Here is a 19,863-nt window from a genome sequence, read left to right on the forward strand (position 1 = left end):
CCCATATTCTTCATGTGCAGAAGCTCCTTCTCCACTTGAGGCATGATCGGGAATGGAATTCTACGGGGAGTGGTAATGCTGTATGGGACTGCGTCACCTTTAAGTGATATACGGATTGGGTTGCAATTCAGTAGGCCCAATTCACCAAACATATCTTCTGAGATTTCATTCACTCTGGCTACTAGGCCCAAACCACAGGCTGTTTTTCTGCTCAATAAGTTATTTTAGCGGTAGTGTATATGTTTAGTATCATTGTATGGTTATTCCTATGTGATTTATCTCATCTGATGTTGGGGTCTCCCCATCATATCTCAATCTTATCCCATTTGGTTGGGACCAATTTTTTAATTTTGTATTTTTTAATTATTTTTTTTTCCTGCTAGACACTACCAATGGGGCCACACAGTGCTAATGCCATCTGTTTGTTCCCGACCCCCCCCCCCCTTTTACACATAATTCTAACCCATAGTCTAATATGTCAATTAAATATACCACTTCGATCTACATTCATAAGATTGACCAGCCAATTCATATCATCAGCCTCATGTTACCATTTAAATTATATTTTTATCATAGCCACCAGTGGATATCACTTATTTATTTAAATATTAAATGTATAACAACCAGTGTGAATATGAACTGAATATTAATTGATGGTGGTGTGATAGCCAATAGATTTATGAATGTATCAATGTTTTTATTTTGTTATTGTTAATATTACGTTATTCCACTGTATACAATAAGTATCAATTGACAGTTGATCATGTCTTTTTAATTAGAATTAAGAAATGTAAGGATTTTGAAATTTTAATTTCCCACTATTGTATTTCTATATGAACAGCTTTGAAACAGTTAAGGATTAGCTAGACAGGAATCCCATGTCAGATCCGCCCATCTAGACAGGTGTAGCAAGGTATAAAAGGTGTGATTATGTAGTCACTGATACAGCCTGATGAAACGGCATGTTTGCTGAGAAACACGTTGCTGTGATTGTTTTTATCTGAAATAAACCTTTTATCTGAGTCACCTTGCTACCTGTCACTTATTGCCCCGGTGCAATCCATATCCAACATCGGTGTCTCTCCTGGTTGAGACCGTAACTACCTATTTTCAGTGAGCGACCGTTGATCCGGACCTGACTGGTGAAGTGGCCTGCAATTGGATATCCAGAGATCACGTGTACCGGCTTCTGTGTGTGTCCGTCGGGCGACTCTGAACAGTCCCGACCTGCTCCAACAGGCACAGTACGTGTGCCGCTGCCTCTGTGAGTATATCCTGCACCCAGGGGGGGGGCTTTTGGCCCATTGTTCTGACGATATTGCTTTATGTTTGGCGCCTCTCTTGTTTTCTCCTTTTCAATAAGTTGTTAACACACTGACCTCTAATCACATGCACCCACATGGTGAATTTCTTTTGCTTGTACACACAGCTAGCAAGAAATTTCCCCGCACAATCAATGCGGCCACCAGGACTATGGACTTTTGTTGTAATTTCTTTCATGTAATTAACAAGAGTCCATGAGCTAGTGACGTATGGGATATACATTCCTACCAGGAGGGGCAAAGTTTCCCAAACCTTAAAATGCCTATAAATACACCCCTCACCACACCCACAAATCAGTTTTACAAACTTTGCCTCCAAGGGAGGTGGTGAAGTAAGTTTGTGCTAGATTCTACGTTGATATGCGCTCCGCAGCAAGTTGGAGCCCGGTTTTCCTCTCAGCGTGCAGTGAATGTCAGAGGGATGTGAAGAGAGTATTGCCTATTGAATGCAGTGATCTCCTTCTACGGGGTCTATTTCATAAGGTTCTCTGTTATCGGTCGTAGAGATTCATCTCTTACCTCCCTTTTCAGATCGACGATATACTCTTATATTTACCATTTCCTCTACTGATTCTCGTTTCAGTACTGGTTTGGCTTTCTACAAACATGTAGATGAGTGTCCTGGGGTAAGTAAGTCTTATTTTCTGTGACACTCTAAGCTATGGTTGGGCACTTTATTTATAAAGTTCTAAATATATGTATTCAAACATTTATTTGCCTTGACTCAGAATGTTCAACTTTCCTTATTTCCAGACAGTCAGTTTCATATTTGGGATTATGCATTGAATTATCATATTTTTTCTTACCTCAAATTTGACTTTTTTTCCCTGTGGGCTGTTAGGCTCGCGGGGGCTGAAAATGCTTCATTTTATTGCGTCATTCTTGGCGCGGACTTTTTTGGCGCAAAAATTCTTTTCCGTTTCCGGCGTCATACGTGTCGCCGGAAGTTGCGTCATTTTTTGACGTTATTTTGCGTCAAAGATGTCGGCGTTCCGGATGTGGCGTCATTTTTGGCGCCAAAAGCATTTAGGCGCCAAATAATGTGGGCGTCTTTTTTGGCGCTAAAAAATATGGGCGTCATTTTTGTCTCCACATTATTTAAGTCTCATTATTTATTGCTTCTGGTTGCTAGAAGCTTGTTCACTGGCATTTTTTTTCCCATTCCTGAAACTGTCATTTAAGGAATTTGATCAATTTTGCTTTATATGTTGTTTTTTTCTTTTACATATTGCAAGATGTTCCACGTTGCAACTGAGTCAGAAGATACTACAGGAAAATCACTGCACAGTGCTGGAGCTACCAAGCTAAGTCTGCTATAAACTTTTGGTATCTGTTTCTCCAGCTGTTATTTGTATTGCATGTCATGTCAAACTTATTAATGCAGATAAAATTTCCTTTAGTACTGTTACATTACCTGTTGCTGTCCGTCAACATCTAATTTTCAGAGTGTTCCTGATAACATAAGAGATTTTATTTTTTAAATCCATTAAGAAGGCTATGTCTGTTATTTCTCCTTCTAGTATACATAAAAGTCTTTTAAAACTTCTCTTTTTTTCAGATGAATTTTTAAATGAACATCATCATTCTGATACTGATAATGGTTCTTCTGGTTCAGAGGTTTCTGTCTCAGAGGTTGATGCTGATAAATCTTTGTATTTGTTCAAGATGGAATTTATTCGTTCTTTACTTAAAGAAGTGTTATTTGCATTAGAAATAGAGGATTCTGGTCCTCTTGATACTAAATGTAAACGTTTAAATAAGGTTTTTAAATCTCCTGTAGTTATTCCAGAAGTGTTTTATCTCCCTGATGCTATTTCTGAAGTAATTTCCAGGGAATGGAATAATTTGGGTAATTTATTTACTCCTTCTAGACGTTTAAGCAAATTATATCCTGTGCCATCTGACAGATTAGAGTTTTTTGGGACAAAAATCCCTAAGGTTATGGGGCTGTCTCTACTCCTGCTAATGTACTACTATTCCTATGGCAGATAGTACTTCATTTAAGGATCCTTTAGATAGGAAAATTGAATCCTTTCTAAGAAAAGCTTACTTATGTTCAGGTAATCTTCTTAGACCTGCTATATTTTTAGCGGATGTTGCTGCAGCTTCAACTTTTTGGTTAGAAGCTTTAGCGCAACAAGTAACAGATCATAATTTTATAGCATTATTATTATTTTATAACATGCTAATAATTTTATTGGTGATACCATCTTTTGATATCATTAGAGTTGATGTCAGGTATATGTCTCTAGCTATTTTAGCTAGAAAAGCTTTATGGATTAAACTTGGAATGCTGACATGTCTTCTAAGTCAACTTTGCTTTCCCTTTCTTTCCAGGGTAAATAATCATTTCGTTCCTTTCCTCACAACAAGGAACAAAAGCCTGATCCTTCATCCTCAGGAGCGGTATCAGTTTGGAAACTATTTCCAGTTTGGAATATATCCAAGCCTTATAGAAACTTATAGCCAGCTCCTAAGTACCTATGAAGGTGCGGCCCTTATTCCAGCTCAGCTGGTATGGGGCAGATTACGTTTTCTTCAAAGAAATTTGGATCAATTCCGTTCTTAATCTCTGGTTTCAGAAACATTGTTTCAGAAAGGTACAGAATTGGCTTCAAGTTAAGGCCTCCGGCTAAGAGATTCTTTTCTTTCCCGTGTCCCAGTCGACACAGCAAGGCTCAGCATTTCTGAAATGTGTTTCAGATCTAGAGTTGGCTGGAGTATTTATGCCAGTTCCAGTTCTGGAACAGGGGCTGGGGTTTTATTTTATCTCTTCATTGTACCAAAGAAGGTCAATTCCTTCAGACCAGTTCTGGATCTATCATTATTGAATCGTTATGTTAGGATACCAACATTCAAGATGGTTACTATAGGACTATCCTGCCTTTTGTTTAGCAAGGGCATTATATGTCTACAATAGATTTACAGGATGTGTATCTGCATATTCCGATTCATCCAGATCACTTTTAGTGTCTGAGATTCTCTTTTTAGACAAGCATTACCAGTTTTGTGGCTCTACTGTTTGGCCTAGCATCAGTTCCAAGAATTTTTTTCAAAGGTTCTCGGTGCCCTTCTTTCTGTAATCAGAGAATAGGGTTTTGGTATTTCCTTATTTGGACGATATCTTGGTACTTGCTCAGTCTTCTCATTTTCGAAGAATCTCATACGAATCGACTTGTGTTGTTTCTTCAAGTTCATGGTTGGAGGATCAATTTACCAATCAGTTCATTGATTCCTCAGACAAGGGTAACCTTTTTAGGTTTCTAGATAAATTCAGTGTCTATGACTCTGTCCTTGTCAGACAAGAGAAGTTTAACATTGATATCAGCTTGTCAAAACCTTCAGTCACAATCATTCCCTTTGGTAGCCTTATGCATGGAAATGTTGGGTCTTAGGACTGCCGCATCAGATGCGATCTCCTTTGCTCGTTTTCACATGCGACCTCTTCAGCTCTGTATGCTGAACAAATGGTGCAGGGATTACTCAAAGATATCTCAATTAATATCTTTAAACCGATTTTACGACACTCTCTGACATGGTGGACAGATCACCATCGTTCAGTTCAGGGGGCTTCTTTGTTCTTCCGACCTGGACTATAATCTCAACAGATACAAGTCTTACAGGTTGGGGAGCTGTGTGGGGGTATCTGACGGCACAAGGGGTTTGGGAATCTCAGGAGGTGAGATTTCCGATCAATTTGGAACTCCGTGCAATTTTCAGAGCTCTTCAGTCTTGGCCTCTTCTGAAGAGAGAGTTGTTCATTGTTTTCAGATAAGACAATGTCATAACTGTGGCATACATCAATCATCAAGGAGGGACTCAGTCCTCTGGCTATGAAAGAAGTATCTCGAATTTTGGTTTGGGCGGAATCCAGCTCCTGTCTAATCTCTGCGGTTTATATCCCAGGTATGGACAATTGGAAAGCGGATTATCTCAGTCGCCAAACGTTGCATCCGGGCGAATGGTCTCTTCACCCAGAGGTATTTCTTCAGATTGTTCAAATGTGGGAACTTCCAGAAATAGATCTGATGGCTTCTCATCTAAACAAGAAACTTCCCAGGTATCTGTCCAGATCCCGGGATCCTCAGGCGGAGGCAGTGGATGCATTTTCACTTCCTTGGAAGTATCATCCTGCCTATATCTTTCCGCCTCTAGTTCTTCTTCCAAGAGTAATCTCCAAGATTCTGAAGGAATGCTCGTTTGTTCTGCTGGTAGCTCCGGCATGGCCTCACAGGTTTTGGTATGCGGATCTTGTCCGGATGGCCTCTTGCCAACCGTGGACTCTTCCGTTAAGACCAGACCTTTTGTCTCAAGGTCCTTTTTTCCATCAGGATCTGAAATCCTTAAATTTAAAGGTATGGAGATTGAACGCTTGATTCTTGGTCAAAGAGGTTTCTCTGACTCTGTGATTAATACTATGTTACAGGCTCGTAAATCTGTATCCAGAGAGATATATTATAGAGTCTGGAAGACTTATATTTCTTGGTGTCTTTCTCATCTTTTTTCTTGGCATTCTTTTAGAATACCGAGAATATTACAATTTCTTCAGGATGGTTTAGATAAGGGTTTGTCCGCAAGTTCCTTGAAAGGTCAAATCTCTGCTCTTTCTGTTCTTTTTCACAGAAAGATTGCTATTCTTCCTGATATTCATTGTTTTGTACAAGCTTTGGTTCGTATAAAGCCTGTCATTAAGTCAATTTCTCCTCCTTGGAGTTTGAATTTGGTTCTGGGGGCTCTTCAAGCTCCTCCATTTGAACCTATGCATTCATTGGATATTAAATTACTTTCTTGGAAAGTTTTGTTCCTTTTGGCCATCTCTTCTGCCAGAAGAGTTTCTGAATTATCTGCTCTTTCTTGTGAGTCTCCTTTTCTGATTCTTCATCAGGATAAGGCGGTGTTGCGAACTTCTTTTGAATTTTTACCTAAAGTTGTGAATTCCATCAACATTAGTAGAGAAATTGTGGTTCCTTCATTATGTCCTAATCCTAAGAATTCTAAGGAGAAATCGTTGCATTCTTTGGATGTTGTTAGAGCTTTGAAATATTATGTTGAAGCTACGAAATCTTTCTGTAAGACTTCTAGTCTATTTGTTATCTTTTCCGGTTCTAGGAAAGGCCAGAAAGCTTCTGCCATTTCTTTGGCATCTTGGTTGAAATCTTTAATTCATCTTGCCTATGTTGAGTCGGGTAAAATTCCGCCTCAGAGAATTACAGCTCATTCTACTAGGTCAGTATCTACTTCCTGGGCGTTTAGGAATGAAGCTTCGGTTGACCAGATCTGCAAAGCAGCAACTTGGTCCTCTTTGCATACTTTTACTAAATTCTACCATTTTGATGTATTTTCTTCTTCTGAAACAGTTTTTGGTAGAAAAGTTCTTCAGGCAGCGGTTTCAGTTTGAATCTTCTGCTTATGTTTTTTGTTAAACTTTATTTTGGGTGTGGATTATTTTCAGCAGGAATTGGCTGTCTTTATTTTATCCCTCCCTCTCTAGTGACTCTTGTGTGGAAAGATCCACATCTTGGGTAGTCATTATCCCATACGTCACTAGCTCATGGACTCTTGTTAATTACATGAAAGAAAACATAATTTATGTAAGAACTTACCTGATAAATTCATTTCTTTCATATTAACAAGAGTCCATGAGGCCCACCCTTTTTTGTGGTGGTTATGATTTTTTTGTATAAAGCACAATTATTCCAATTCCTTATTTTATATGCTTCGCACTTTTTTTCTTATCACCCCACTTCTTGGCTATTCGTTAAACTGATTTGTGGGTGTGGTGAGGGGTGTATTTATAGGCATTTTAAGGTTTGGGAAACTTTGCCCCTCCTGGTAGGAATGTATATCCCATACGTCACTAGCTCATGGACTCTTGTTAATATGAAAGAAATGAATTTATCAGGTAAGTTCTTACATAAATTATGTTTTTCGCCAGCTGGGGCAGTCGAGGCAGTTTCATGAATGCTGCAAGAGACATTACAGTGATGTTTGCTCCTGTGTAAATCTTAAAGGCAACTTTGGCTCCCATTACAGTGAGAGTAACCCTCCAATCATCTTCTGAACCCGGCCGTTCAACAACAGACCCCACAAAGGACACTTCTTGACCCTTCTGGTCGCTATCCACCTGCATCTCCTTAATATATTCAGTCTTACACACCACTTCAAAATGGCCCATCCTGTTACATCTTCTACATCTTTTGTCATGGGCACAGTTACACCGTGTGCATCGGGCATGCTGCGCCCATCCACTGCCCTTGGTCTACCGCTCACACTGTGCCTTTCACTAGCAGCTCTCCTGAACTGCTGCACTTCATCCACAATACTCTGACCTCAGATCAGCACTTTGCTTTTTCAACAGTTCACTCTGGCGGGACATCCTAATAGCCCCATCTAATGTTAAATCAGACTAACTGTAGCTTCAGTGAAACTTCAGCATCTGCAATTCCTATGACTATTCTCTTTCTGATTTGCTCTTCTTTAGCAACACCAAACTCACAGAATTCATACAGGCTGCGCACAAATGACTCCACAGATTCTCCCACATGCTGAGCACGTTTGTGAAAACAAGCTCTCTCATGAATCACATTTCTTGTGGGCACTGAGTTTATTCATAACTATTTCAAAGTCAAATTCTTCCCCTTCTTGGAAAGTAAAGGCATTGAACACTCGCTCCACATCTTTCCCCATAGAGTATAAAAGAGAATTAACTTGTACTTCACCACTCTCCTTGTCCAGCTTGGAAGCAATCCTAAAGTGCTGACGCCATGTCGGCCAAGCTGCAGGCTGAGAGAAATCAAAAGGCTCAGGTGGGGTAAACTTTGACATCGTCATCGATCAGGAAACAGAAGCACAGGCAAGAACTTCTGACACCATGTCATGAGATGCAGGACACAGCAAAGAGGGTACAACACTATTTTATTGCAGAGCGTGGAAACATACACCTGGTAGCATTGATCTCACTTAGTAACTGCGACACAGACAAACGTCCCTATGCCCCGCCCCCAATCTGGTGAAATCACTTCCCACTCTCATCACACACACTCTTAAGCCTACCTCAGTATGTTAAAACAAAAATAAAGGGATATGCTATAGCAAAAACATAATTTATGCTTACCAGATAAATTCCTTTCCTTCCGGATAGGGAGAGTCCACGGCTTCATTCCTTACTGTTGGGGAAATACAACACCTGGCCACCAGGAGGAGGCAAAGGCTTAAATTTCCCTCCAACTTGCTCATTACCCCAGTCATTCTGCTGAGGGAACAAGGAAAAGTAGGAGAAACATTAGGGTATAAATGGTGCCAAAAGATAAAATAAATAATAGGGGACTGACCATAGACAAGAACATGTGGGGGCTGTGGACTCGCCCTGTCCGGAAGGAACGGAATTTATCTGGTAAGCATAAATTATGTTCTCCTTCCTAAGATAGGGAGAGTCCACGGCTTGATTCCTTACTGTTGGGAAAACTATACCAAAGCTCCAGAGGACGCTGAATTAATAACAGGAGGGAACAAAAAGGAAGAGGCGGACCCTATTCTGAGGGCATCACAGCCTGCAAAACTTTTCTCTCGAAAGCTGCTCCAGCCGAAGCAAAAACTTGAAACGTGTAACATTTTGAAAAAGTATGTAAGGAAGACCAGGTAGCTGCCTTACAAATCTGATCCATAGAGGCCTTGTTCTTAAAGGCCCGAGAGGAAGCTACTGCTCTAGTGGAATGAGCCGTTATCCTCTCAGGATGTCACGCTGTTTCGTAAGCTAAGTGGAAGACACTCCTTAACGAAAAAGATAGGGAAGATGAAGTAGCCTTCTGCCCCTTACGCTTCCCCGAATAGACAACAAACAAAGAGGAAGATTGTCTAAACTCCTTAGTAGCCTGAAGATAGAACTTCAAGGCGCGAACCACATCTAAATTATGAAGTAAGCATTCCTTCGATGAAGGATTAGGACACAATGAAGGAACCACAATCTCCTGATTGATGTTACGATCTGACACAATCTTAGGAAGAAAACCTAATTTAGTATGTAAAACTGCCTCAAACGGCAGAGGCTCAAACGAAACCGGTTGCAAAACCCGAAGAACAAGATTTAGGCTCCAAGGAGGAGCCCCAGATCTAAACACGGGTCTGATCCTAATCAGAGCCTTAACAAAGAACTGCACGTCTGGAAGCTCAACCAGGCTCTTGTGCAATAAAAATGACAGGGCCAAAATCTGTCCCCTCAGGGAACTAGCAGAAAGGTGCTTTTCCAGCCCATCCTGGAGAAAAGATAAGATCCTGGCAACCTTAACTCTGTGCCAGGAAAAACCACGCTCTTCACACCAGAATAAGTAGGTCCTCTACACTGTGTGGTACATACGCTGAGTAACTGGTTTACGAGCTTGAATAAGAGTATCAATGACACTCTCAGAGAAACCTCTCTTGGCTAAGACTAAGCGTTCAATCTCCATCCAGTGAGCCTTAGAGAATCTAGATTTTGATGAACAAATGGACCTTGTATCAGCAGGTCTCTGCGACAAGGTAACTTCCACGGAGGAGATGAGGACATCCCCACTAGATCCGTGAACCATGTCCTTCGCGGCCACGATGGAGCAATCAGGATTACTGATACCTGCTCCTGCTTGATGCGGGCCACCACTCGAGGAAGAAGCGGTAATGGAGGAAAAAGATATGAGTTTAAACCTCTAGGGCACTGCTAATGCATCTGTTAGATCTGCTTGTGGATCTCGAGACCCGTACCTGGGTAGCTTGGTATTGAGACGGGATGCCATGAGATCTATCTCCAGCGTCCCCCACTTGCTGCATATCTCTGCAAACATCTCGGGATGGAGAGACCATTCCCCTGAATGGAAGGATTGCCTGCTGAGAAAATCCGCCTCCCAGTTGTCCACACCCAGAATGTGGATCGCTGACAGCGAACAACTGTGGGCCTCCGCCCACTCCAGAATCTGAGATACTTCATCGCCAAGGAACTTATCGTTCCCCCCTGATGGTTGATGTAAGCCACAAAGGTTATATTGTCTGATTGGAATCTGATAAACTGGGATGAACCCAGAAGTGGCCAAGCCTTCAAGGCCTTGAAAATTGCCCGTAGGTCCAAAATATTGATTGGGAGGGAGGAGGACTCCTGAGTCTATAACCCCTGTGCCTTCCTGGCACCCCAAACAGCTCTCCATATGTATAGGCTTGCGCCTGTAGTCAATATCTCCCAGGATGGTCTTAAGAAGCATGTTCCTCGGGACAGATGATCTGGACAGAGCCACCAAGAGAGCGATTCTCTCAACCGGCTGTCAAATACAATCCGTTGAGACAGATCTAAATGATCGCTGTTCGACTGACTCAGCATGCACAGTTGTAAAGATCTGAGATGGAACATAGCAAAAGGAATGATGTCCATGCAGGACACCATGAGAACAATCACCTCCATACACTGAGCCACAGAGGGACTCAAGGAGGTCCGGATGGCAGGACATGCCGAAGTTAGCTTGCAACGTCTCTGGTCTGTTAGAAATATCCTCATTGATATGAAGTCTATTATAGTACCAAGGAATTCTACCCTGGTACTTTGGATAAGAGAACTCTTTTCCAAGTTTATCTTCCATCCATGTGATCAAAGAAGACTGAGAAGGGAAAGGATGGTGCTTGCACCAGAATATCATCCAAGTATGGGGCTACTGCAGTACCCTGAGTTCTGGCAATGGCTAGAAGAGCCCCCAGAACCTTCGTAAAGATTCTTGGAGCAGTAGCTAGGCCAAACGGAAGGGCAATGAACTGGAAGTGCTGGTCCAGGAATGCAAACCTCAGGAACTGAAAGTGTTCCCTGTGGATTGGAAAATGAAGGTAAGTGTCCTTCAGATCTATAGTGGTCATAAACTGGCCTTCCTGAATTAAAGGAAGGATGGACCTTATTGTCTCCATCTTGAAGAAAGGGCATTAAGTTCCCTCCTTCTTTGGGACCACATAAAGGTTTGAATAAAACCCCAAAGCTGTTTCTTCGATAGGCACCGGGACAACAAATCTTGATAGATCCCAAACGCACCCTAGAAAGGCATCCCTCTTTTCTAGTCTGGTAGACAGATTTGAGAGAAGGAATCTGCCTCTTGTCGGATGAAATTTGAAGCCTCTTGTAACCCTGAGATACCACCTCCAGGACCCACGGATCCTGTACTTCCTTGAACCAGGCATCTGAAGAAAAAAAAAGACAGTCTGCCCCCTACACGATCCGATCCCAAATCAGGGGCCGCCCCTTCATGCCAATTTGTTTTCAGCAGGCTTCTTATTCTGCTTGGATTTATTCCGGGACTTAGCCGGCTTCCAAGTACTCTTGGGTTGCTCGGGACTGGAGGAGGATTGTTGTCGTTGGGGTTTGTCAGAACGAAAGGAATAAAATTTAGAAGATTGTCGTCCCTTAGACTTATTCTTATACCCGTGCCTCCGATAACAGTAGAAATAATGGAGTCCAGGCCTGGACCAAATAAAATCTTTTCCTTGAAGGGAAGAGAAAGGAGTCTGGACTTAGAAATCATATCCGCAGACCAAGACGTCAACCAGAGCGCCCGGCGGGCTAGGACCGCAAAGCCAGAGTCCTTTGCATTTAGGCAAATAATTTGCATGTTCGCATCACAGATGGAAGAATTAGCAATTCTCAGAGCTTTAATTCTGTCTTGAATATCCTCGAGGACAACTCCACCTTAATGAGTTCTGACAAAGAGTTGCACCAGTAGGTAGCCGCCGGTTTAAACAAAAATCCCTTATGTTAAAACATCTTTCTCAGAAAGATTTCCATGTTCTTATCCATCGGCTCTCTGAACGAATAACTATCTTTAAGAGGTATAGTAGTATGTTTAGCAAGCATAGAGATAGTACCATCCACCTTAGGAATGGAGCCCCACAAATCCAGTTGAGAGTCGGGGACCAGGAACAACTTTTTAAAAGTAGACGAGGAGGAAAAGGAAGAACCAATTATTTCCTATTCGTTCTTAATAATGTTCACCATCTTAACCTGCACAGGAAAAGTAAACGGAACTTTCCTGACTTTGTAAACTCTGTCTAATTTAGGTATCATAGGTTCTTCAGGCAGCGCGGCCTCTGGAACCTCTAAATTAGACAGAACATCCTTTAATAAAAAAATGCAAGTGCTCAATTTTAAATCTAAAGAACGGTTCCTCCGCAGCAGGAGGCTTAGACGTTAAGGACTCTGACCCAGAAAGTTCACCCTCTGAAGCTACAGAGGTTAACTCATCGGATAACTGGGACATAATAGCTAAATCTGATAAATATTTAGATGACTCCGGGTCAGGAGAGCTATGTTTAACCTATCTCTTGCGTTTGTTAGAACAAGGTAATGCACTGAGGGCCACAGACACCACCCTTTGTAATTGCACGGCAAAGTCTGCAGGAAGAAAGCCCCCCCCGGATGGAGGATTAGATGTGCTACAGGGAACTGCATGTAGAGTGGATAATGAAGCAAGGGTAGTAATCTCACAGGATGCCAAGTCCTGAGAGGTAGACTGCTCAGAGGGACTAAAAGCCTTAGCAGGTTTGTCTCCCTTCTTAGACTTTATAACGGTGTTAAGGCATGTGGAAAATAATTGAGTGGGCAGGAAAACCATGGCCTCCTCACAATATAAACAGGTATGATTTAGTACAGAAGAAGTACCTTCTAACATGTCAGAGTCCTCCATAGCTCAGGTTATACCCATAGAATCACACAAATAAAAATATTTTTTTATTATAGAAAACTGCACCTTTATACTCCCAATGGCTGGGGCACTCGCCACATCCTAGACCCAGACAGTTAACAGAGGAAACGCTCTCCTCAGGTTCAAGTCTCAGCCGGAATGGAGGAAATGAACATATACCACACCCGGTCATATGGAGTGCAAGACAGTACTTCCCCTGTTATTACAATTACAGCAAGTAATAGGAGCTGTGCAACAGTTTAAAAAACAAAAGTGAAACTTGATTGTTCCAGCCAAAAACACACAGTCTATCAGCCCAGGGAAATATCACACAAAGCAGCACGTAAATAATTAATACACTGATTAATTAACCCCCTTCAGAGGATATTAACCCTGGATCCTATCAAGGTATAAAGGAGCCACACTGTGACCCTGTTATAGCGTTTTATGTGTACAAATTGAAATAATATCTCCAGGATCCATGCTGTGGAACGGAACACATCCTCTCAAGTGTGACAGTCTTATAGCAGCGCTCCTGACATGGACTTGAGTGAGAGAAAGCAGGCAGTGATACTCGTCAATACTGATTGCTTAGGAGTGGTTAGCAGTAGTCTGGATGGTTTCACAGAAAAACATTCCCTGCAGCTCCAGACTTTCATCAATACTCTCACTGAGAGGTTGACATGACAAATCTCCAGTCCTCTCTCGAAAGGGCAGATACCCTTTTTCAGGACTCTCAGAATCTTCTGCCACTTCTCTGCCACCTCCTAATGTGACGAAAGGCAAAGAATGACTGGGGTAATGAAGAAGTGGGAGGGATATTTAAGCCTTTGGCTGGGGTGTCTTTGCCTCCTCCTGGTGGCCAGGTGTTGTATTTCCCAACTGTAAGGAATGAAGCCATGGACTCTCCCTATCTTAGGAAGGAAAAAAAACACTAGGGGACGCTCACTAAATACAGTTAAAAAGAATTGGAAACATTTGTTAAAAAATAATATATCAAAAAATGTACAAGTTTAGTTCTAAGTCCAAGTTTGGAACTGGGTCCGACGTGGCTGCTCTCTGTCAAAAGATGGTCTGGATCCTGACAGTGATCATCTAAAAAAGAAAACACAGAGGCGCCATACCTCAGTATGTTAATTTAAAAAAGCCAAGTTTCCACAAAGGAGATCAAGAGAAGTAAATTAAATTATTTTTTTTATTATGCTTTATGTGAATGATGAAACTTTCTCTGACTCCTTTGTCTCTTTAAAGTTATTAATTCTATTTAGTGAATCACCTGAAACAATTGATATAAAGGAACTACAAAGCACTGTGCAGTGTGTAACCAGCATCACCTACTAAATGAGACACACTTCTCAATCACAGCATTTACACAACAAGTGCAGCTGTTCAGTCTCCTGCTTCTGTCTAACCACACACACAAATCACTGTGTTAGGAGTATAGAACAAGTTAAGTTGTTTTACTTCCTGGTAAATCAGGTGTCCAGGGGCCACCCATATGTCTATCAGCCGCACAACAGAGCTGTGATCCTAGAACTTACTAAATTCTAATTTTACATGCAAATAATTTATCTTAAGACTAAACTTGCAGTGAGAGAATTCTCTAATCCGTTAAAGCACTTTTTATTGTGCTGCACTTGTAAAGGACAGTGTTAAACACCACACAGGGGTTAATGCCAGCTCTGGAGCTGCAGAAATACATTAAATGTTTGGGGCTAATAAATAACTCATATGTAACTTAAGGCAGCGTTTTCTCAATTCCAGTCTTCAGGGAACACTAACAGGCTACAATTCCAGGATTACCCTGGGTGAGAAGAGCTGTTACTGATCAGGTAACAATCATCTGCATAATCTGGTGCTTCTATATATTTACAATGAATTTGCTAAGAATGATCATGGAGACAACCTCAGCAGTACATAATTTACCTTTGAAGCAGCATTTCGGGGGAAAGAAGACACAAAACCAATATCTGAGTAGAATTGTGAAGTGAGTTTAGAATTCAGACAACTAATGAGAATTGAATCTACGTGTGTTATACATTATTTTATAATAACATTAGGACAAGCTATCGCCTAGGATACTTACATAATATGTGGGGAGCTTGACAAAGGGGCAAGTGCCCAGAAACGTTGCTGTTCACCCAATTAAGGTTTTTCACTTTTCCACACCTGAGAGTGCAACATTTCTTTGGATACCTATTTACTTAGAGCTTGGGGTTTTGCCGGACATTAATACATTTAAGGTGGGCTGGTCCTACAACTTTGCTGATAATATGTGGGATGAGCAGAGTTTGGATTGAGATCTGTGCTTGGGTACGAATATCCTTAAACCCAGGTGTGTTGCTGAAGGAAACCTATGGGAAGTTCTGCAAACAGGCACAATAAATGCTTCTGGTCTTACCTGAACATCTCACTCAATCAGCAGCGGTCCTACAGCAGCTGCAGTCCATGGTGGTACTTTAACTATGTGTTTAACCCACTTTCAGAGGTTAAACAAAGAGCCGCAGGGTTGCTAGTACTAAACTGATAAGCACTTACAAATTAGCATATACTTTTCCCACTATAAAGGCCAAGTAAGGGTCAGTATACATTTGCACACTACATTTATTAGATATAACGGTAAAGTAGGTTTGCACAATGAATCAACTAAGCACCTTGCTCCTGAAGTGTGACTATTAACCCCTGTGAGTTCATGCATGATGTGTGTGTACACCTCTCAGGGTAAATACAACTGGCAAACTACAGTCTGTAAAACACAGCGTGATCATCCTCAACCCCTTTACTCTGTTTCATGCAGTCCTAACAGTGCTGGGTTTACCTCCGTTAGGACGGCATGGAACGTCCTACCATATACAGCGTCCTACAGCTTTCCCCTTTGACATAGGCGAGGATCGGCTTAGGGGGATGTGCCTAGCAGTGTAGGTAGGACTCCATGATCCGATCCCGGCCTTGAAATCACACAATCACATAATTTTTACTAATAGTGTTCAAATCGGAACTTAGTGCCGCCTTAAAGGGGTTAAAAACAAAAAGGACCCCCTCCTTACCAGTAATGGCTAACCTTGGCATCCCTGATGTTTTGGAACTACATTTCCCATGATGCTCAACTAGACTGCAGAGTGCCTAAGCATCATGGGAAATGTAGTTCCAAAACATCTAGGGTGTCATAGTTAGCCATCAGCTAATACAAATACCTATTCCATACCTCAGATGCGCAGGATGATGAGGACTCAAACATTATAGTAATATAAATTTATGTGTTCGCCAACGTGGTGCCTCTGAGTCTCTGGCCTCATGTGGTTGTCACAGACTGTCACAGTCAGCAATGCCAACAGGACAGCTGCGGTGTAGGGGCATAGCCAGGGCTGGCCTTGTGGAACCTTCCAAATCCCCACAGTTGTAAAAGAAGAGAAAGTAAATTACAAATTAAATTCTCATGTACCGGAGAGGGACCAATATTAAATTAGCCAACATTACATTTTCTCTGTTATCCAAATCACAAATTAATGGTATAATTTAACAAATTGATTTAATGATAATTTGTGCAACAAACACAAAGTTAAAGTCTGATACGCTAGGATTGACCATTGGAACAAATAAAGGGGACTTTTATTCATGAAGTATAAAATATGTAATGCTCAAAGCTCCTTTACTTGTTTCAAGCGTTCGCCGTTCTGAGCTAAGGCAGCCCACGGCAGAACGCTGTTTTGCCAAGTGGTGACGTTTCCACCTCTTAGCAAATAGCATGCAGGAAATCCGGCGCCAAAGGGCAAAAGATTAGCCGTACGGCTATTGGCTAAGAGGTGAAAACGTCACCTTTTAAGCAAAATAGCGTTTAGCCGTGGGCTGCCTTAGCTCAGAACGGCGAACGCTTGAAACAAGTAAAGGAGCTTTCAGCATGAAGTATTTGATGCTTCATGAATAAAAGTCCCCTTTATTTGTTCCAATGGTCAATCCTAGCATTTCACAAACACTAGGATTTACCATCACTTTAAGTAACATTTATAAATGACAGAATAATACTGCAAAGTATTAATCTTCCTCCTCACACACCTGACTACTTCATAATATAACTCGGCTGGCAACATTTTCTGTGGGACGATACAACTGCAGGACGATACAACCTCTCTGTGTGGATAAACAACTGGAACTTATGGTACATTTATAGGTCATTATAGAAGAGAAATAGAACTACAATCATCTCCTTGTTAAATGCAACATGGACATATAGGTTCCTTATTGTACCCCCATACGTAACTGCAGATGATATGTTCATATGTATCTTGTAGTCTGCCATACTCTATCTGTATTACAGTGTTTATACTTTGCTAGTGGAAACCCACTATAGGTTTAGCATTCACATTTTTTTTTAATTAATGATAAAATAAAACACTCTGTATGAAATATTTGTAACTACATTGAGAAGTATCATCTGACCTTGTGAAACAACTCATTTAACAGTCAGTTTTTGTCTGACACAACCCTATTTTTCTAGTAAAAATGAAACCCAAATAATTTCATAAATTCTTTTTGCACAAAATATTTTTAAAAAAATGCTGCGAAGAGGTAATGTGTAAAGATAAGTGTTTTTTGTTTTTTTTTAATCTGGAAACAAAATAAAATAAGACAACATTAATTTAACAGCAAAACTGGAAGAAGCGCAATATTCTGTGGATAACAATTCCAGAACACGACAGTTAAAACTCAAACCAGCTTATTTTCAAAACTGCATCAAGAGCAATTTAAAGTGTGGTCACAAAAAGGGTTCTGTATTAACGGCAAAGTATGAATTCAGTCACACAACAATTATACAGAATGCTAGGTAAGAACATACTGGTTGTGTACTGTGTCCATCAGTAGAGAAGAACTCTTCAGATGGGTCATGCCCCGCTCAGAATTATGCACCGACACAGGAGCCAATACACACAAAAAAAGCACAAATATAAAAGCCAAAATAAATATTTTGCAAAGACAGAAATTGCAGAAGACAGGCGTGCACTCACACTGCAAACTACCCCTAGTGGAGAGTAAGGAAGAAACTCATCACCCAAACTGGGCAAAATCGCACTCTTTACTACCCTGAAAGTTCCAGCCAATGCAACCACTCAGGTGGGGGAAGTCAACAAGTATTTTGCAATATAAGGAATGACCGGTTAATCCGGTGATTTTTCAATGTATTAACTAAAATAAAATTAAGTATATTTGTATAAAAAAAACCTAGTACAAATAGTTCACATTGGTACAACCAGGTTCATTGTATTTCCTGTCTAAATGATTAAGAACAGTCCTCTCAAAGTTGGTTCCTACAATCCGCTGCGATAAGGCAGGGGGAGTCACGTAGAAGGAGACCACAGTGGATGGTATCTGCACTTTGTTGTCTAAACTCCAGGACTGCAATGACGCAGTGAAATTATTCATCCCAATGTGGAGGTCATGTAGATCCTACACATTTGTAGAGGGCAAAGCCCAAAGAAGTATTGTCATAAGTGCTCTCCAAGCTTTGGCATCAAGGAGAGAAGGTGGCCATCTCTAGGGAAACCCTCTGCCACAGCTCCTTGGTCTGTTTTCCTCTCTTTAGGTTCTGAAGGATGTCGTTAAACTGCATTGCGCCCAAAGGTGTGAGACAGAAAGCACTCCTGGCACTGCGGATGGCGTTCACAAAGTCATCGTAGTCTGCCGGGGTGAGGTGAATCAGCCGATGATGGATGTACTGGAAAGAGAAAGGAAGTATTTTATTATAGGAGATTGAATTCTAGGTGCTTACACTGTTGATTCCATATAGAACTTGCACTTTATATAGAAACAGAATTTAACAGCAGATAAAAACCACTGACCCAACAAGTCTGCCCAAAAGTTCCTAAAAGCATAAACTTATTGTAAGTAGAATAGCCTCATGCTTACCCCAGGCATTAATTAGTATGTAGGATAGCCTTATGTTTATCCCAGGCATTAGTTAGTATGTAGGATAGCCTTATGTTTATCCCAGGCATTAGTTAGTATGTAGGATAGCCTTATGTTTATCCCAGGTATTAGTTAGTATGTAGGATAGCCTTATGTTTATCCCAGGCATTAGTTAGTATGTAGGATAGCCTTATGTTTATCCCAGGCATTAGTTAGTATGTAGGATAGCCTTATGTTTATCCCAGGCATTAGTTAGTATGTAGGATAGCCTTATGCTTATATCAGACATTAATAAGTATGTAGGATAGCCTAATACTTATCCCAGGCATTAGTTAGTATGTAGGATAGCCTAATACTTATCCCAGGCATTAGTTAGTATGTAGGATAGCCTTTTGCTTATCCCAGGCATTATTTAGTATGTAGGATAGCCTTATGCTTATCCCAGGCATTAGTTAGTATGTAGGATAGCCTTATGCTTATATCAGACATTAATAAGTATGTAGGATAGCCTAATACTTATCCCAGGCATTAGTTAGTATGTAGGATAGCCTTTTGCTTATCCCAGACATTAATTAGTATGTAGGATAGCCTTATGCTTATATCAGACATTAATAAGTATGTAGGATAGCCTTATGCTTATATCAGACATTAATAAGTATGTAGGATAGCCTAAAACTTATCCCAGGCATTAGTTAGTATGTAGGATAGCCTTATGTTTATCCCAGGCATTAGTTAGTATGTAGGATAGCCTTATGCTTATCCCAGGCATTAGTTAGTATGTAGGATAGCCTTATGCTTATCCCAGACATTAATTAGTATGTAGGATAGCCTTATGCTTATCCCAGGCATTAGTTAGTATGTAGGATAGCCTTATGCTTATCCCAGACATTAATTAGTATGTAGGATAGCCTTATGCTTATATCAGACATTAATAAGTATGTAGGATAGCCTAATACTTATCCCAG

The 19,863-nt window shown here is 41.0% G+C and overlaps 1 protein-coding gene across 2 annotated transcripts in view; it reads right to left on the bottom strand.

The window, feature by feature from the left end:
- Window positions 1-17,571: 17,571 nt before the first annotated feature.
- The window catches only part of ZSWIM8 (zinc finger SWIM-type containing 8), a 143,354-nt gene continuing 141,062 nt past the window's right edge, over window positions 17,572-19,863 (bottom strand). For both annotated transcript variants that reach the window (XM_053691997.1, XM_053691996.1), the window contains exon 26: window positions 17,572-18,707. In XM_053691997.1, the coding sequence (XP_053547972.1) occupies window positions 18,504-18,707 (204 nt within the window). In that variant the 3' untranslated portion in view covers window positions 17,572-18,503. The remainder of the gene's footprint in view (window positions 18,708-19,863) is intronic.

The sequence above is a fragment of the Bombina bombina genome, chromosome 9, assembly GCF_027579735.1.
Source record: "Bombina bombina isolate aBomBom1 chromosome 9, aBomBom1.pri, whole genome shotgun sequence".
In the NCBI taxonomy this organism is placed as follows: domain Eukaryota; kingdom Metazoa; phylum Chordata; class Amphibia; order Anura; family Bombinatoridae; genus Bombina; species Bombina bombina.